The 19393-nt window shown below is 39.5% G+C and overlaps 1 protein-coding gene across 3 annotated transcripts in view; it reads left to right on the forward strand.

The window, feature by feature from the left end:
* Window positions 1–9360, forward strand: part of LOC106092886 (DCN1-like protein 4) — a 32783-nt gene extending 23423 nt beyond the window's left edge. For all 3 annotated transcript variants that reach the window (XM_059360097.1, XM_013259833.2, XM_013259835.2), the window contains 2 exons: window positions 8177–8384; window positions 8448–9360. In XM_059360097.1, coding sequence (XP_059216080.1) covers window positions 8177–8384; window positions 8448–8521 — 282 coding nt within the window. In that variant the 3' untranslated portion in view covers window positions 8522–9360. The remainder of the gene's footprint in view (window positions 1–8176; window positions 8385–8447) is intronic.
* Window positions 9361–19393: the final 10033 nt, after the last annotated feature.

Consider the following 19393-nt stretch of genomic DNA (forward strand, 5'->3'; position numbering starts at 1 on the left):
AGAAGACACTCCGGGATGTGCCTCTCCCACGACGAAAAAAGGACGAACACATACACTGAGACGGCTGCTCTTGTCGATGAAGGATTCCATTGGGTCAAACCGGTGCGTACAACCGGCTGCCAAGGGATTGATGCAAAATGATACAGTCGTGACATTCTGCAAAAATGTCTTCAGGTGACGGCAGAGGGTACAGATTTGGCTCGATTATGCTGTGGTTCGCGATATTATCGAAATATCGGACGCTGTGTCAATTTGAAGTTAGACTGTGCTGCTATTAATGGCCGATATATTTGCGGAATTCCTTGACTTGAAACGCTTCGTCGAAATCACTGCTTTTGTGTGGTAGTTGCCTTTCTTCTGTTTGGTGGAGCTCTTTCCATTTACCGCTTTTTCTTTTTTCAATGTGGCACAAAAGTTTTTCTTGTGGCCGACTTGTTGACAGTTTGTGCATTTGTGTTTTTCAAAAAGGGCAAAACTTTGTAGTTTCCGAAACTTTCGTGGATCTGGTTGGATATTTTCCTCCACAGAAGAGCTACCTGGTCGTGGTCCTCGAGACTGATTGGTCATGGAATGCGCTAACAATTCCATTAAAGCTGTCCCTGGTGCGCTGGGAGTGGAGGCCACCGTAGCGCAGAGGTTAACATGACGTTGAACGCCTGGCTTCGATTTCTGGCGAGAACATCATGAAAAAACAAATTGACGGATGGTTTGGACCTCTGTTAGCCATACTCAGTGTGCGTATGCGGGAGTGAAATCCACCTGTTGGAAATGGAACTCGTCTCATAAGCCAAAGCAAAGTCAAAGATGCTCTACAGAATCGATGACTTTGCACTCCACAAGACCGTAGTGAAGAAATAGATCCCAAAACCAAAAGAAATGGAAATAAAAACACAAGGTTTTGTTTAGAGATGGATTGGAAAATTAGGGTTTTATTTGTCACTGGATAGCGATCTTACCAGTCGAACGATGATAACCAAACAAGAAGGAGGTATTTCTTTTTCATACGGAAATAGCGCTTTCCACTTGGTTTTGTCAGAATGTATCGTTAAGTTTTTGGACATTTTCAAATCCAATTTAGGAGTGCTCATAGATGAGCCGTTAAAATTCAAAATATTAAAATTACATATTTTATGCAGCATGAACAAAATTCATGTGGCATAAACATTAGCACCCGCCTTGCAGTATATCAGCAAAATATCATAAAACCAAGTGGTAAAAGTATTAAGTGATAAACTTAAAGTGAAAAATTCAACCATTTCTTAGTGTAATTCAGTTTTTAATTCTTAAGTATATAAAATTTCTAAGTTCTTAATGTGTAGAATAGTTTACGTTTTTCTTCATTTCCATATAAGTGCGTTTTTCATTTGGGAATTTAAAAATGTGAGTAAAAGGATTGGCTGAATTGAATGGAGCCAAAGAAATAAAATGGAAAGTTCCCATTATTTGGTTAGGTTCCATATAAAGACCAGCCGAAAAATTTTTGAGCGGTCGGCAAACCATTTCGGTTCATAAAACCCTCGGCTATGATACGAGAGTAAACATCAACACCTAGAATAACGTCGATTGGATCTGATTTATAAAAGTTTTTGTCGGCCAAAATCATGCTGGAGAAGTGTGGTTTGACAGATGCGGAAATTGATTTGTTTGGTGTGTGGATGGAGATTTGTGTTGTTGACTTTTAAGATGGCGTCCAAGGTAATATTTGCATCGTGAGTAGAGACTACAGTGAGAGGACATATAGTTTCCTCCTCTAGTGGCAACGTTGTCAGCCCAAATTTGTCGAACATTTTAGAAGAGATGCAACTGGATCTGGATCCAGAGTCCATAAGACATCGCAACGTCTCAAACCCATTTTTGGTAAAAACCTTCACTAAAACCGTTGGAAGCAATGTTGTAGAATTTTGCCTTAAAATCGCTGAGAGGGTTGCATTTGGTGATGTGAACGTTGGCGTTGGTGTGGGCGTGACATTTGATTTCGCAGGTGATTTGGTTTTGCGCATTGGATTAGTAGGCAAATCAGATTTCGATGAATATTTCGAAGAGGAATTTAACCTCGAATTTACGTGCAGAAAGGAATGATGGGCTTTTTGGCAACAACGGCATCCAGTTGTTGTAAAGAACGATTTTTCAGAATGCTCATGAGCCAAGCAGTTTGTACAGTAGCCGTACTTCTTCACAATCTCTTGACGTTTGACGGTATTCATACTTAAAAATTTCTTGTATTTACGCAAAGCATGGGGATGTCTACATATGCAACATATATATGGGTTTTTATGGACGGTGTTGTTGCGTTTTTTAGATTTTTTATTAACTCCCATATTATTCTAAAAGAAAACGAAATTGACTTGGATTTTTGTTTTTAATGGACCATTGATATGCCAAGCAAGTGTATGGAGATGTGGTTTCGAAAGGAAGAACAACCAGCTTGGTGACTGGTCGGGTTATGGTACCCTTTTCAGTAAAGACCTCGGCAACTCGTACCCTGTTGTCAGATCCTGGACGCACCTTCGAAATTCTGCCTAATCGCCAGCAGTTTGGTGGTAAATTCTCCTCACGGACGACGACTAGCATGTCCTCCTTCAAATTTTCCGTTGGTCGTTTCCATTTGTGGCGCTTGTGAAGTTCCTTAAGGTATTCTTCCTTTCAGCGTGCACAGAAATGATGGTGGAGAGCCTCTAGCCTTTGCCACCGATTCATAATTGACATTGGAGCTTCTGAAATGGTCGGATCAATAGGGCATAAGATAGGAGCACCGACTAAAAAATGTCCAGGAGTAAGAGCGGAAAGATCAGAAGGCTATTGCGAGCAAGTCGACAATAGACGAGAATTTAAACAAGCTTCAATTCTTGAAAGTAAAGTTTGAAACTCCTCGAACGTAAGTCTAAAGTTTCCTGCTACTTTCTTGAAATCTTAAAGCTTTTGACGCCTGCTTCCCACAGGGGTGACTGGCGCACCCCAGGCGGAATAAAATGCCATGTGACGTTTTATTGTGCATAATTCGAAAAGATTTTTTGTCCGGATTTCAATATCAACAAAAAAATTTTCAGAAATGGCATCTACGTATATATATTCAAAGTTTCGCAAGAATCCACCAAATCCACCAAATCGAAATGTAAATCCACAAAATCAATTCATATATGTATGTAACACCATTGCCCAGTCAGCTGTTTGCCAACATAAAGCCACAATATCGGAAGGTAGGTCAATGACCCTTTTATAATAAGAATTTCCAATATTAGAGTTTTCTGCTGAGAGTAATTCCCAGGGTGTGGATGCTGATACAACGGAAGAGAAGCAGAGAGTATGGGAATTGAAGATACAGCAGATCACCCCCGCTGCAATGAGAGTCTGTATGCAAACCCAATATGTTTGCACAAATCAACTACAGTGCGCCCTCTAATAACCGAAAAACCCGTTCAATGGTATGGAAAATATTTTTTCAAAAATTGGGACAATTTGAGTTTCCGAAGAATAAAAGTTTTCAAAAACTTATTTGGGTTATACTGTATAATAACTTTTATCATTATCTCTAAATTCGACTTGAAACCAGGTCCTAAACAGGTCTACCAGTATGATAAAACAATTCCTCCAGATTATGGACAAAGCAAAGTTCACACGAAATGTTGTAAATAATATTCTTTGTTTTGCGATTTCGCGAACTGTAGCTATGGAATATATACCTAAGTATCCTCTTATATCACGTTCGGCGAGGGCCTACTGTGCGCCACATAAGTAAGAGACAAAAGAAAATCAAAAATCAAATTAATAAGTAATGATATTGGCTTGGTTGTTGCTGTGGGGTAGCCAAACATAGTAGCAGAGGGTTTCACTAATGCTCATTTTATCTCTGTGGTCCATGCCGTGTGAATGGTTAGGCTCCACATTGCTCCCTTAATGTGGATGATAGTGAGACAAAGGGATAAAAAAACAGAGAGCAAAGACTGAAAGAATGCTATTGAGTGAAACTCGAAAAAATTTTGAGTGATATAAAAACTTAAGAGGTTTCTTGTAAGACAGTTGAGTTTCCTGTAAGACAATTAAACCTGGCGAATGGTCCTGTATTAATAATTGGAGTTCGTGTAGATTGGTAAAAAAACCATTTATATTTCATTGTAATATTTTAAATAACATAGAGGGAAGAAAAATAAACAGGGGCAATTGTCATCATTCTTCCATATTATCCTCAGGTGTGTCGATTGCATTTCTTCTACTAGATATATTTGTATCTTTTATCGGATTCTAAATTATTAGGATAGTCGAAATTTGTAACTTTAGATACTTTGGATGTGTTATGTGTTGATGAGTTAAGAGAAAGAGAGTTTGAAATTATGGAGGTGGATTGGGCTGAAGAGTATTTGTTTTTCAAAAGAGAGCTTGTAGATGAAGAGAGATAGTCTTTTGATTACTTGAGATCTTTTTTTGAGGAAGAGATAGATTCGTTTTGTTTTCCTTGATTGTATTTGAATTTATAAAGATGTTAGTTGTGTTTTGTTTTGTAACTTTTTATAGATCACACCATCTGTAGTGTAGAATTTTTCTGTTGGTTCTTGGTAATATTGGTTGTTTGTAATGGTGAAGTTGTTGTACGAGTAGATGTTTCTATTGGGTTTTTGGGTTTGTTTTGGACTCTTTTGTTTTTCTTCCAATAAAGTTCCTCCTTGGGTATTTCCAAGTTATGTATTAGTTATGCCATCTGCATTGCTTCAAAGTAAGGTATTTTTATACCCACCGCCGAAGGAGGTATATTCATTTAGCCATTCCGTTTGCAACACGTGGAAATATCAATTTCCGACCCTACAAAGTATATATTTTTCGGATCGTCGTAAAATTCTAAGACGATTGAACAATGTCCGTGTGTCTGTCCGTTCGTCTGTTGTAATCACTTTACAGCCTTCAAAAATTGAGATATTGGGCTGAAATTTGGCACAGATATTTGATACAGATCTTTTTTATTCACGCTCGTTAAGTTCTTGAACGGGCCAAATCGGACCATATTTGGATATAGCTGCTATATAGACCGATCTGACGATAAAGGGTCTACTGCTCATAAATACTTTATTTTTTATTTGATTTCGCAAAAATTTGAAACAGTAAGTTGTTTAAGGAATCCCGACATCTGACCCAAATATGGTTCAGATCGGACTTTATCTATTGGGTTGCCCAAAAAGTAATTGCGGATTTTTTAAAAGAAAGTAAATGCATTTTTGATAAAATGAATGAACTTTAATCAAATATACTTTTTTTACACTTTTTTCTAAAGCAAGCTTAAAGTAACAGCTGATAACTGACAGAAGAAAGAATGCAATTACAGAGTCACAAGCTGTGAAAAAATTTGTCAACGCCGACTATATGAAAAATCCGCAATTACTTTTTGGGCAACCCAATAGATATAGCTGCCATATGGACCGATCTCCCGATTAAGGCTCTGAAGTCCATAAAAGCTTTAGTTATTAAACGATTTCGCTGAAGTTTGAAACAGTGAGTAGCTTTAGACCTCCCAACATAGGAGTATATTTAGATATAGCTGCCATATAGACCGATCTGCCGATAAAGGGTCTGAAGCCCCTAAAAGCTTAATTTATTACCCGATTTCGCTGAAATTTGAAACAGTGAGCTGTTTTGAGCCTCCCGATATCCGAGCTTAATATGGTTTAGTTGGGACTATATTTAGATATAGCTGTCATATAGACCGATCTTCCGATAAGGGGTCTGAAGCCCATAAAAGCTTAATTTTTTATCTAATTTCGCTGAAATTGGAACAATAGGTAGTTTTAGGTCTCCCGACATCCGTCCCAAATATGGTTTGGATCGGACTATATCTAGATATAGCTGCCATACAGACCGATCTCCTGATAAAGAGTATGAAGCCCATAAAAGCTTTATTTTTTATCCGATTTCGCCGAAATTTTAAACAGTAAGTAGTTTTAGGCCAACCGCCATCTGACCCAAATATGGTAAAGGTCGTACTGCATTTAGATATAGCTGTTATATAGACCGATATGCCGATTAAGGGTCTGAAGCTCATTAAAGCTTTATTTATTACTATGTCCATTTCCCGTCAGTATGATGCCCAGACTTAGGCCGAAGCCAAAGTCCGGGCGGTCTCGTACAAACGTCGCGTCATGAATAAATTCGTAAGTCACCCGACCATTGTCACTGTTCGTCCATCTAGTTCTCCACCTATCATCGAGACGCCACAAAAGGAGTGCCTTGAGCCGCCTAACATCCCCATCTGCAAGCTCAGAAGAGGGGAGCCAATCCTCACGCGCTAATGGAATTCCCTTTTTCACACTATACAGAACGGCCATGTAACTCACGATAAATCAAGGGGGCGCGCCAAGCAATACCTGTAGTGCATGTGTCGAAACAGTCTTACACACAGGCAAGCAAGCCAGCATCTACCCTCTGACAAGAGAGGATCTTCTTTCGTCCTAAGACTGTCGCGACAATTCCGTGCCGTACTGGCGCCCCATAAGTTGCGCAAGCAACAAATAGACCACCATATATGGACCGAACAGCGCGACGACTAAGACCCCAATCGCTTCTCAGAACTCGCTTAATCATACCGGCTACTCCAGTCATCTTCTCCTTCGCCCGATCCAGATGGACCAGGAAGCCCATTCTTCCCGAAATAGTCACCTCCCACATTCCTGATGCTAGCTGCACCAGATCGAATCGTGGGCGGACGATTCCGCGACAAGATGCCCTTGAGCAACATTGTCACGGTTTTGTCCTCCGCGAGTTTCCAGAGCATGTCTGGAATCTCCTTCAACCAGGATGAGCAGGTCATCTGCATATGCACTGATTTTGAAAGACTCAGCGAGACGTCCCACCAGGGGATCCATCATGAGGTTCTATATATATGGAGCACAGTTGGACCCTTGAGGGCAGCCATACTGAATATCCTTCCAAACCGTATCGCTAGCACCAACCACGCAAGCTCCTCTATCACAGAAGTAACTACGCCAGAGAGAAAGTTCCCGACAACCTATTTCGCCTAACCTCGTGAGTACACTACGCCATGAAAGGTAATCAAACGCGCCTTTGAAATCGGCAAATATGCCAAGAACATATTTGGCGCTCGATTCTCTCACACAGTTCTGCACGTGGATCCAGGCATCCACAGTGCTCTTTTCCCCCCGAAAGCCGAGCAGGTCCGGAGAAGTACCCTCCTCGTAGCCCTCCCTAAATCTTATCATGCTTTTGCAAGCACGGGGATGAGACTGATGCCCCGATAAGATCTTGGATTGCTCCTCAATCGTTTGGGCGATTTTAGAAGGACTACGTCTCGAGCACTTTTCCAAGTACGAGGGAAATAAACTACTTCGACACATCGTGTGAGGATCATCTCGACATGGTCAGGTATAGCCTTCCAGATGCTTTTACACATCTGTCCAGTCATACCGTCCATGCCAGGTGACCTTCCGCTTCTAAGCCGGAACTGTCCACTATCTCAACCCTTTCCAGACTTGGAGGAGGCACGATCATCTCCACACTGGGAGCCTATACGTACAATCGGTTGCCATGAGATTGAGCCACGTTGGTTTGTAGTGCTACCTCTACATACCAATCCTCGTCAAGCTCCATAGGTGAGCAATAGGAACGATCGCCGTGGGAACGTTATGCCCATTGGTTATTTAAATGCGCCAATAACTCAACTTGTCATATCGAGTACCATTGGTCATTTAATATATATTAGCAGGAGCCAATGCCGCCCGGTCTCTCAGTGAGACTCTCCACTCAAAATAGCTGGTTGTCCGCGACTACAGTTGCAGCAACATATATGGAATACGAAGCATTTCACTATTAGCAACCTGTGGAAGCGCCCGATATCTCTCAGCTGAGCTTTTCGTGATGACGTTGAACATCACACAAATCGGAGCTCAGAGTTCCAATCCATGTGGTGTTCATAGTTATCCCGTGCCGGGCTTTTCATTCGATCTCTTCACATGTCCCGCAAAAGAAGGAAATGTTCCTTAGATTTTAATTTCTTTGCAGATTTGTGTAAACAAGCTGATCTTTCCATTCACAAGTTATTAAGCTTTTTGAAACGATATGTTTGCTTTCACAATAATGATTACAAAGCACCCTTACTTTTCGTGTTCCCGTGCTAACACAAGGGATAGACCCTTGCTTAACTTATTATACATTAATTTCCTCTTTCTACCCTTTACAGGACTCCGATCAGCGCAGTATGGATATTAATACGGCAAAGGCTATGCTACAATTGTTACTGGGCAAACATTGGCCACTATATCCGCAGTTTGCACAATTCCTGGATCAATCAAAGTACAAAGTCATAAATAAAGATCAATGGTGTAATATTTTGGAATTTTCACGTACCATTAACAATGATTTAACAAACTACGACATAGATGGAGCCTGTAAGCCATACACATAATATTTAGGAATGTTTTTCTCTGACCCCCTAAATTCTTTACTTTCAGGGCCTGTTATGTTGGATGAATTTGTAGAATGGTTACGTACGTTACGCACTTGTACAAGTACAACATCGAGCTGAAATTTTTGGTATAATCCCTGGTATTATTAACTACAACACCAATCAGCGTACTAAATGCAGTAGATGAACTCCCCCCCCCCCCCCCCCCCCCCCCACAACTTCCCATTTCTTCTTCTTCCGTTCAAACAAGCCTCATGTGTCATATTCCATAAATACAGTAGCAATAACTACACACACAAGATCGAAATGAATCTTTCAACATCCAATTAAAAAAAAAAATATTCTTCTGATACAAGATTGAATTAACCACATATTAATTAAGAAATTTCTAAAAGAATAAAATCAGAAAATCTCAAATAATCACAACAAAAAGCAAAAAGAATTCTGAAACAAAAAAGATATATCGGTATAAGGCGATATGTACGTTCGGGTTGCAAAAACAAAACACAGAGTCAGAGTCTCACTCAAACAGCAGGTTTACATAATTCCCTGTCTCTATCTATACAATCTGTTCTTTCACTTCCATCTCTATGCAAAAATTCTCTCAAATCAGCCTATTAAAGACGATATAGCTCTGGCCACTGATTCATAGGTTGACTTAAGTCATTAAGTATGGATTTGATGTAAAATGCATTATATTGGATAAGTTACTTTAAATTAAATAACAACAAAGAAAAAATAATAAAAACACAAACGAAGAGGAGGAAAGCTTCAAAAACGGATACATACAATACTACTATAGTAAGACATTCTCTCTTATTCAATATGAACGAAAGAAATCATGTGTGTGCGTGTGAAAATTAAAAACTATAAAGTGAACGAAGATATGAAAAATATAATTTTTAATTTATAAAATTAAGATATTTAATAAAAGAGAAAACCAAACATAGATAATGTCATTTTTCTTTGTTTTTCTTTTGTCTATTGTAACATCACAAGATGTTTGCCTAAAATCTTATAATCGCCACGACATTCTTTGTTTGAGGCTCTATTACACGGCATGTCAAATTTAGCACGTTGAGTTGTACATATCGTGTGATACCAACGAAACTAACATATGAAAATCACTTTTCAAAATGGCACTTTTTCGATTAGTACTCTATTCCTTCTGACAAAGACATAAAGAAATCAGCTGTTTTTGTTGTCAGCCGAACAAAAGTATCACCCACTTAAAATTATTTTTACAAATTTATGATTTAACAAGCTTTCTCACAACTTTAACAATTTTTACGCATAAAAAATTAGCTTTTGCTGAAAATTTTAGGGTGTGCCATACAAAAATAACATACAGGTGTGATATCAAAAATGATGAATCGTATGTAAATTGACAATTTTGACAACAATTACATGTAAATACAAAACATGACATGTCATAAGACATCTATGGGTTGCCCAAAAAGTAATTGCGGATTTTTTAAAAGAAAGTAAATGCATTTTTAATAAAACTTAGAATAAACTTTAATCAAATATACTTTTTTTACACTTTTTTTCTAAAGCAAGCTAAAAATAACAGCTGATAACTGACAGAAGAAAGAATGCAATTACAGAGTCACAAGCTGTGAAACAATTTGTCAACGCCGACTATATGAAAAATCCGCATTTACTTTTTGGGCAACCCAATACATGCCATGTAATAGCGCCTTTAAGCATTCAAACTTTTAAAAAGTAAAAGCGTGCTAAGTTCGGCCGAGCCGAATCTTGTGAAGCCACCACCATAGATTCTGCTTACAATTTATACAAAATAAATTTAGTTGAAGGGCATAATTTTATTCTACCAAACTGTCAAACCAGCAAAAATTAAAGCTTCTAAGATCCGAACAAGGATGATCGAGAGACCGGTTTACATGGGGGCTATATCAGGTTATAGACTGAATTGGACCGTACTTCGCACAGTTATTGGCAGTCATAACGGAACACCACATTCAAAATTTCAGCCAAGAATTGCGGCTTGTAAGGACTCAAGAAGTCACATCGGGAGATCGGTTTACATGGGAGCTACATCAGGTTATAGACCGATTTGGACCGTACTTGGCACAATTGTTAGAAGTCATAACAGAACCCTACGTACAAAATTTCAAATCGGACAAAAATTGCGGCTTCCAGGGGCTTAAGAAGTCAAAAAGGGAAATCGGTTTATATGGGAGCTATATCCAAATCTGAACCGCTATGGCCCATTTGCAATTCCCAACGACCTACATCAATATTAAGTATCTGTGCATAAATTCAAGATTCAATGGCTAGATCGGCTCAGAACGTCGAGACGATTAGGAATATATATATACTTCATGGGGTATTAGATGAATATTTCGAGGTGTTACAAACGGAATGACTAGATTATTATACCCCATCCTATCATGATGGATATAAAAATCGTCCAAAGAACTTGACAATGCTATTCATATTCGACTCACTTTTACTTTAGCTTCGGTCTTGGAAACAACTCAAAATTGTTATGTTAAATTGATACCATCGCTTAAGGTGCCATCACACTACATGTTCTTGTTTTACATCATGCAAAATTTTGCTATTGGTACATTTGCCCACATAGTGTGATACGCATGGTACAACTAAGAGGTAGCGTCATTAGCACAACAACAAAAGTCTACCCCCAACGAAACTACCTTGAGTAGAAAATGCCGTAAATTGAAATGTCAAAGTGGGTGAAGAAATAAATTTTGTTTTAAAACTTATCTTTTACAAATGTGTTTTATATTTGTATTTCCATATTAGCTGTGTTCGGGAACTCAAAAATTTGTGCAAATTTTTATTGGAAGTCGTTCGCGTACTTCTTTTGCCAACAGAAGAGAGCGCGAGAGGGAGAGCAAATTTCTGCTGGGACTTTTTTTGCCAGCAGAAGTTTGCAACTTTGAACAGATGTTTTGTAAAGGTTAGCTGTTTTATGAAAAGCAGCCGTTACATGTAAATACAAATGCTAACGCCAAAATAGATCAAAAAGGCAGAGGCAGTGTTCAGGTACAGAAAACTCGACAAATTAAGTTGTAATTTTCAAAATTATGGCTGGTACTATGTTCGTTTTTTACGACATTTTTTAGTGATTACTTGTTTTAGAAAATAGATTTTGAAGCAAAAAAACTTACTGATTTCATGCAGTACGACAACCCTTCATTACTTATGAAAAAATGTTCATAAAAGTGTTATGTTTTCATTGAGATTTTTGTAGTGTTTCAAAAAAGTAACCGTGAAAAATGTGTGTTTTCAACTGTGGAAAACGAATATAGTACCAGCCTTTAGAAGGTAATTCCAAATTTGCGGAATTATTTGTAAAATATTGATCAATTAAAACATTGTATCCTTCCAGATGGAATTATCCTCATCGGGGAACTACGATGAAACCAACACCGTTACTTTGAATTTGTTAAGGAGAGAAGATGCAGCCATGGGATTGAGTGGGTCTAGCTGAGCAGTTAAAGAAGTGACGCACAGTCAGATTAGAAAAAATTGGTCTGCCAATTGTGAACGGATACAAATATCTTCAATGATAACAAAGTGTCCGTAGCTGCCACATGGCCAAATAAAGGGTGATTTTTTTGAGGTTAGGATTTTCATGCATTAGTATTTGACAGATCACGTGGGATTTCAGACATGGTGTCAAAGAGAAAGATGCTCAGTATGCTTTGACATTTCATCATGAATAGACTTACTATCGAGCAACGCTTGCAAATCATTGAATTTTATTACCAAAATCAGTGTTCGGTTCGAAATGTGTTCAAATTTTGACAAATTTTGTTCAGCGGTGAGGCTCATTTCTGGTTGAATGGCTACGTAAATAAGCAAAATTGCCGCATTTGGAGTGAAGAGCAACCAGAAGCCGTTCAAGAACTGCCCATGCATCCCGAAAAATGCACTGTTTGGTGTGGTTCAGGATTCACTAATAGAAGGTTAGGTCACATGCAAAAACACAAAGTGGATAGGCCCCATAAACAGCATTAAGGATGTCAAATCTGACGATTGAAAATGTCATCATATAGGAGAAAACGTAAACAAAGAATGAATGTAAAAAGAGAACAAGTTGACATCCTCAATGCCAAGTACTGCCAAATATTAAAAAAAAGTATATCGGCTGATCGCTTGGCTTAACCTTATTCAGTGAATCCTGGGTGTGGTTTGTACGCTGGTGGAATCATTGGACCGTATTTTTTCAAAGATGCTGTTGGACGCAACGTTACGGTGAATGAACACATTTCGAACCGAACACTGATTTTGGTAATAAAATTCAATGATTTGCAAGCGTTGCTCGTTAGTAAGTCTATTCATGATGAAATGTCAAAGCATACTGAGCATCTTTCTCTTTGACACCATGTCTGAAATCCCACGTGATCTGTCAAATACTAATGCATGAAAATCCTAACCTCAAAAAAATCACCCTTTATTTTATGACAGTGGATATTAATTACTTTGAAATGAAACCGCTCTGCTGTCAAATGTAGTAGGCTTATCGCCATTAATTTGTTTTTTTTTGAATGTAGAAATTTAATAGTTTCAATTTAATGGCAACAAGACTCCAAAATGGTTTCCAGAAATCTCAATTCTAAGAATTTTGAGAAAATTTTTTTTTTGATTTTTTGAACTACAAAAACTTGCCGATTTTCGACAACACCTTATATGACTTGAAAATTTTGATTAACTTGTTTCATTTGTCCACTTTACGCCAAATTAAATTTCAGTAGGATACCTTTATCCTAACTCGAGTTAGAATTTTTTAAGACAGTTCTATTCTTGGGTATATTTTTATTATTTTTATTTTCTAAATTTTGTAATTTTAAAGCCCTATAAGAGCCCATTCAATAAAATTACAATAAGCACTACTCTCAAACATAAAACTTCTTAAATTAATTATATAAAATATAAAAATTGCTATTTATATTTATAATTTAGCTTAAAATTATAAGATAATTTGCAGTGTGTAAATTTCTATAAAATATACTAATTTTCAACAACGATTGTGTAAATTTCTATCGAATCTACTCATTTTCAACAAGGAGTTATTTAATTTTATTATTATTATAATTTATTTTTTTTTAATTTTTTCTATTTCTACCCATTCGTCGGTAATGGGTTAAGTTAGTCTACCTATATTAGTCCGTCCGTTCAACAGGTAGCCGAAATCCCGATAGCATTTGAACGAATGAGGCTATCCGCATGAAATTTTTCATAGATACTTCTTATTGATGTAGGTTGTTGTTGCTGTAGCAGTGTGTTGTACACTGAGGCGGCAGCCCTTGACGATGGATAACTCCATCGGATCAATCCGGTACGTACAACCGGCTGTCATGGGATTGATTGATGTAGGCCGTTGGCTGTTGCAAATAGGTCTTTAGGTCCAGATTGATTTTTGTTTATAATACTACAAAAATTTTTAAAATATATAAAAATTGTTTCGTACTACTTTACTAAGTATGGACTTTCAAACTGTCGAAAATTGAGCCTATTCAAAAAATGAGTGTAAGTTTTTAATATTTTTATACCTTACACCACAATCGTGGTACAAGGAATAGAGATAGACCTAATAGCAAGCATACCGATCGACTCAGAATTACTTTCTGATTCGAATTAACTATGTCCATCTATCTGTCCGTCCGTCGATCCGGTCTATAACCTGATATAGCTCCAATATCATAGCAATTCTTATTCGTTATCCATCATCAGAAATATTTAGGTGTGAGGGCTTCAAAGGTCGTTCATGGGAAGGTTACATTGCGAAAGAACCTCTATGAAATGTATGCAACACACTAACTAATCCCGACACTTTGTCCTACTGGATGTGTCAATTTTCCAATGGCCACTATTTTCACAGCATGCCTAGGACATGTACTCCGAAAGCCTGACAGGTGGCAAGGGTGGTATTTATACCCAAGCCCGGCAAGGCAAGTTATGCCACACCAAAGGCTTACAGACGTATAAGCCTTTCGTCCTTTTTACTCAAAACCATGCAACGTATTGTGGATACCATGATAAAGAGGACATCCAGGGAACTGCTCAAATACAAACGGCATATCATGTCAAGGGAAGGTCGGTGGAGACTGCCCTACACGTAATCACCATAAATAACCTTTTACGGACGCTGACTGAGGAGGGATTTGAACCCTTCTCCTATGCAGACAATGGTATAATACTTCTTAGGTGTAAGGATCCGAACCAGCCATGCAGATGGGCCGAAAAGGTCTTGCATATGGCATACGACTGGGCTAGAGGTGACTCAATGTTAAACCAGAGAAGACATAAATATGCCTGTTCAGGACGAAGGTGGGCCAATTTGACGCACCACGTTTCCCCAATAGAAAGATTTCGATATCTGACAAGATCAAATACTTAGGTATGATCTTGGACAGGAAACTGAATTGGAAGTATCACATTCAGGAGCGTACTTAAAAAGGCTCACAGATGTTGGGCACTATGTAGACAGGCCGTAGACTCGAAATGGGGCCTGAATCCTAGGATAGTCCACTGGCTCTACAGGAGCGTGATTAGACTAATACTTACGTACGCCTCAGTAGTTTGGTGGACTGCTATGGAGAAAAATTGCAACATAAGGACCATACAACAGGTTCAGAGAACATGTTGACTTATCATAGGCGGAGCGACGCGGCCCACCCCAACTAGGGCACTGAAGACTATTCTGGTGTTCACGCGAGGACGTCTAGTGTGAACATCTTTACGAAAACTATACTGGTCATCAGGGCAATTACAACCAGGACAGTAAGGTCACGAACAGTCTTGAAAGAACAGATGAAAGAAACAGTCTTGAAGAACAGACAATTTGGCAGTGACGGCCAGAGGAATGTCATCAATAAACTTGGTTAACTCGAAGCCTTTTTGGTCGACGCAGTGCGAGTTCAGGGCGTGGTCGACCATCGCGAATGTTAAACTGTGGAACAGTCAAACGGTCGATAGGACGCCGAAAATCCTATGAGGAGATCAGGATAGTGAGAAGACGAAGCTATTATTGAAAGGAAGTAAGAAGGTCAGTATTGATTTCGATATATATATGGTCGGAACATTCTAAGTTGATCATGGAAGTTGACCGAATGAAGCTATCTTCTTGAAATTTTATGTCATTTTCACTCCTTTGGTTGTGGGCACAAAACTTAATTTTTTATAAAAAAAAAAACTTTAATCTATATATTTTTCTATAGGGGAGAATGTTTTACTTGGAGATTTTTTTGGGTAAATTTTGTTGGCAATTTGGGTATCTGTCTCAAAAAAATCTTGCAGTCGTGATCGTCGAGAGACCCGGAAGGTGCTGAGCGCCAACTACGCCCGATGATGCTAGGAGCAATCAGTGTTTTATATAGGTAGAATCAGTGTTTTATATAGTGTAATTTTCGTATATCGAGAGCTGGCTTTGCTTGCTTAATTCAGCATCTGTTAGCCAATATTCCCCATTATTACGGTTGGCGTCGGCGTACGGCAGCAAAAATGTGTAGACGGGTACCAATTTCTATTTCATCGAAATTGGATGAAAAATGCTCCTTTTATAGGCCCAATACTCAATATCGGGAGATCGATCTGTATGGCAGCTACATCCAAATATGGTCCGATCTGGACGATATTCAAAACATTCAAAATTTCATCAAAATTGGATGAAAATACGAATTTTATGGGCTCAATACCCTATATCCGGAGATCGGTCTATATGGCAGCTATGTCCAAATATGATCCGATCTGGACCACATTTCATAAGAATGGTTAGGCGTCAAATATAGTCCTATCTGGAAGATATTCAACAAAAAGATGAAGAGGGGTATTTAAACACACTGTTTAAAATTTTATTAAAATCGGATGGAAAATGCTCGTTTAATGGGCTTAATTCTCTATATGGGGAGATCGGTTTATAATGACTATATTCAAATATGGTCCGATCTGGATGATATTCAACAAAAAGGTGCAGAAATCTACCAGAACTCAAATTTCAAATATATCAGGTAATAAATGGACCTTTTATGTGCTCAATATTTTATATCTGGAGATCGGTCTATATGGCAGTTATATACAAAAATGTGTAGGGGTCTTCCAGAACTCACTGTGACAAATTTCATCGAAATCGGATGAAAAATTAGATATTAAATGCCTCAGCACCTTAAGTCTGGAGATCGGTTTTTTTTGATTGATATGCATTTATCGTTCAGAAGTTATGAAGTCCGATAAATGGAAAAAATTAGAAAAAAGCGTTATGACTTAATACGTCGCTTAATAGACCAGGTGACTCAATGACGATGGTTAGCGAGCTGCTGCAGAAAACCATAATTCTGGTGGGAGCACATTCATAAAACGTGAAGCTAACAATCTGCTCGTCCAAAAACATGCCACTAGTTCCAAGCGACTACGGCCGGACACATCATGCCGGGTGACAACTAGCAACCGGCGGTGTGTACACTTTGTTGTTGTTGTAGCAGTTTATTGTGTTATATCTATCGTCTGCTTGATTCTGTTGAGTGCCAATACCTAGGAACTCTGCGACTAAGATGGGGTGCGTCCACGGGGATCTGGGTCTGAGTAGAGTGGTTGTGGCTGGGCAGTTAAACAGGTGACGTGTATCGTGCGGTCCCTGGTTACAATCGGGACATACATCTTGCACGTCGGCATCAATCCTTACTCTGTAGGAGTTGAGGCGGCTGCATCTGCCGAAACGTAATTGAGCCAGAACTACTCTGGTTTGTCGGGGGAGGTCAATTTCTTCAGGTGCAATGGGAGGCGGTCGTTCTCCAGGGACTACATTCACCTGGTAGCCATTTAACGCATCTGCTACCGTGTCTGCATGAATGTTGTCTAGACCTACTTGATATACCGGTTGATCTAGAGGTTCTCTCTTGTAGCGCTGAACGCTTTGTCTCCTGATGGAGGTGGTCCACATGAGAACTGAGAAGACAGCCCGTCGCAGTTCGGAGGGCGGCATTCTGACAGATCTGCGTATCACAAAGCTGACGAGACCACACTGGCGCTGCATAACTTACCACAGACCGGCCAATCGCTTTGTACGTGATCAACGTGGTTTCTTTGACTGCACCCCAAGTACTGCAAGGAAGTGACTTGAGGCCTTGTTTCTACTTTTGACTTTATCGCAAATTGTTGTGGCATGTGGGGAGAATATGTAAGAGCTGTCAAATGTGACGCCAAATATTTTGCTACACATGATGGTCGGAATCACTTCTCCATCGACCATCACCTACTGCTCGGAATTCACCTCACGCGTATTTGTAGTGAACAATGTGGCTGAAGACTTGGTGGCAGATATCTTACAGGGAAATATGAGGCAAGTTCGTTGAGGTAGACGTTCAACCTATCGCAGATGTCAACAATGCGTAGGGGGCCTGATGCCATGATCGTACAATCGTCCGCATATGATACGATCTCTATGCCGTCTGGAGGGGGTGGTAGGTAGAGGTTAAACTGTGCCAGAGATATGACCCCACCTTGGGGAACTCTCTGTTTCACTCTACGGTGTTTCGACTTCTTATCCCTAAATTCCACAAATGACTGGCGACCTCACAGATAATTCGCGACCCAGCGTTTCAGGCCTCGCAGGAGGGACGTGTTGGCGATGTCCTCAAATAATTTGGCATGGCTGACCGTATCGAATGCCTTCGATAGCTCCAGTGCCACGAGGACCGTCCTATCACAAGGCCTGGACTGATTGAAGCCACGGCAAATGTGTGCGGTGACGGCATGCAAAGCACTTGTTGTGCTATGCAGTCTTCGAAATCCATGTTGATGCTCGGCGAATGGAAATGCTCCTACGAGGCTCGGGAGGAGAAACGCCTCAAGCGTCTTTACTACGGGTGAGAGAAGGGAGATCGGTCTGTACGACTCCCCCAAATTCGGGTTCTTTCCAGGCTTCAGTAGCGGGATCACTCTACCTATTTTCCAGACATCAGGAACTATAAGAGTGTTCAAAGACAGGTTGAGAAAAGAAGTAAGGTACTCAACTCTAGGTAAATCCAGTTTCTTAAGTATCAATGTAGAGATTTCGTCGGGGCCCAAAGCCTTGGATGATTTGGTGACTTCGCCCACGGTAAATTGTGATGGCTCTCCATCGGCTCGGAGACTACGGATACGACGGATGGCTCTCTACCTTGCCCTGTCACTCTCGGGATGCACTATAAATTGACGGTTGAACAACCTGGCGCATCTCTTCGGATCAGTCACTGTTACTTCGCCAAAAGTGACTGAGGTCCTGTCATTCCGTCCAACGGGGTTCGAGATAACTTAACAGTAGACCACAGCTTGCCTAAACCGACGCCTAAGTTACATTGCTCCAAGTGTTCCAGTGAGGAGTCAGCCAGTCGCAGTTCGAAGAGAGGCATTCATACAGATCTGAAGATTATTCCACCGATTGTCGCATAGTTAACGAGACCACACTTACTACAGACTGGCCAATTGTTTTGTACGTGATCAACAATGTTTCCTTTTCAGCACCCCAAGTGCTGTCGGCAAGTGACTTGAGGACCTTGTGCCTACTTTTAATTTTATAGCAAATTGCAGTGGCATATGGGGAGAATGTGTAAGAGCTGTCAAATGTGATGCCAAATATTTTGGTCGGAATCATTTCTTCATTGACTATCACATTCAGCTCATTATTCACCTCACGCGTTTCTGTAGTGAACAATGTGACTGAAAATTTGGTGGCAGATGTCTTCAGATTTCTTGCAGCGAAATAAGAGGTTCGTTGAGGTAGATACGATCTCTGAAGAGTGTAGAATGGAGAATAGAAGAGTGTAGAACGGAGAATAGAAGAGTGTAGAATGGAGAATAGAAGAGTGTAGAATGGAGTATAGATAGAGGTTAAATAGTGCCGGATATATAACCACCGCCATGTCATGAGTCCGGTGTTTATTCAGGGGTACCAGACATTTTTTTATTTTCTCCGAAATAACCTGGTTAAAACGCATAAAACCATTCTTGTTGTCCTTTTAT

Source organism: Stomoxys calcitrans, chromosome 1, assembly GCF_963082655.1.
Source record: "Stomoxys calcitrans chromosome 1, idStoCalc2.1, whole genome shotgun sequence".
Lineage (NCBI taxonomy): Eukaryota > Metazoa > Arthropoda > Insecta > Diptera > Muscidae > Stomoxys > Stomoxys calcitrans.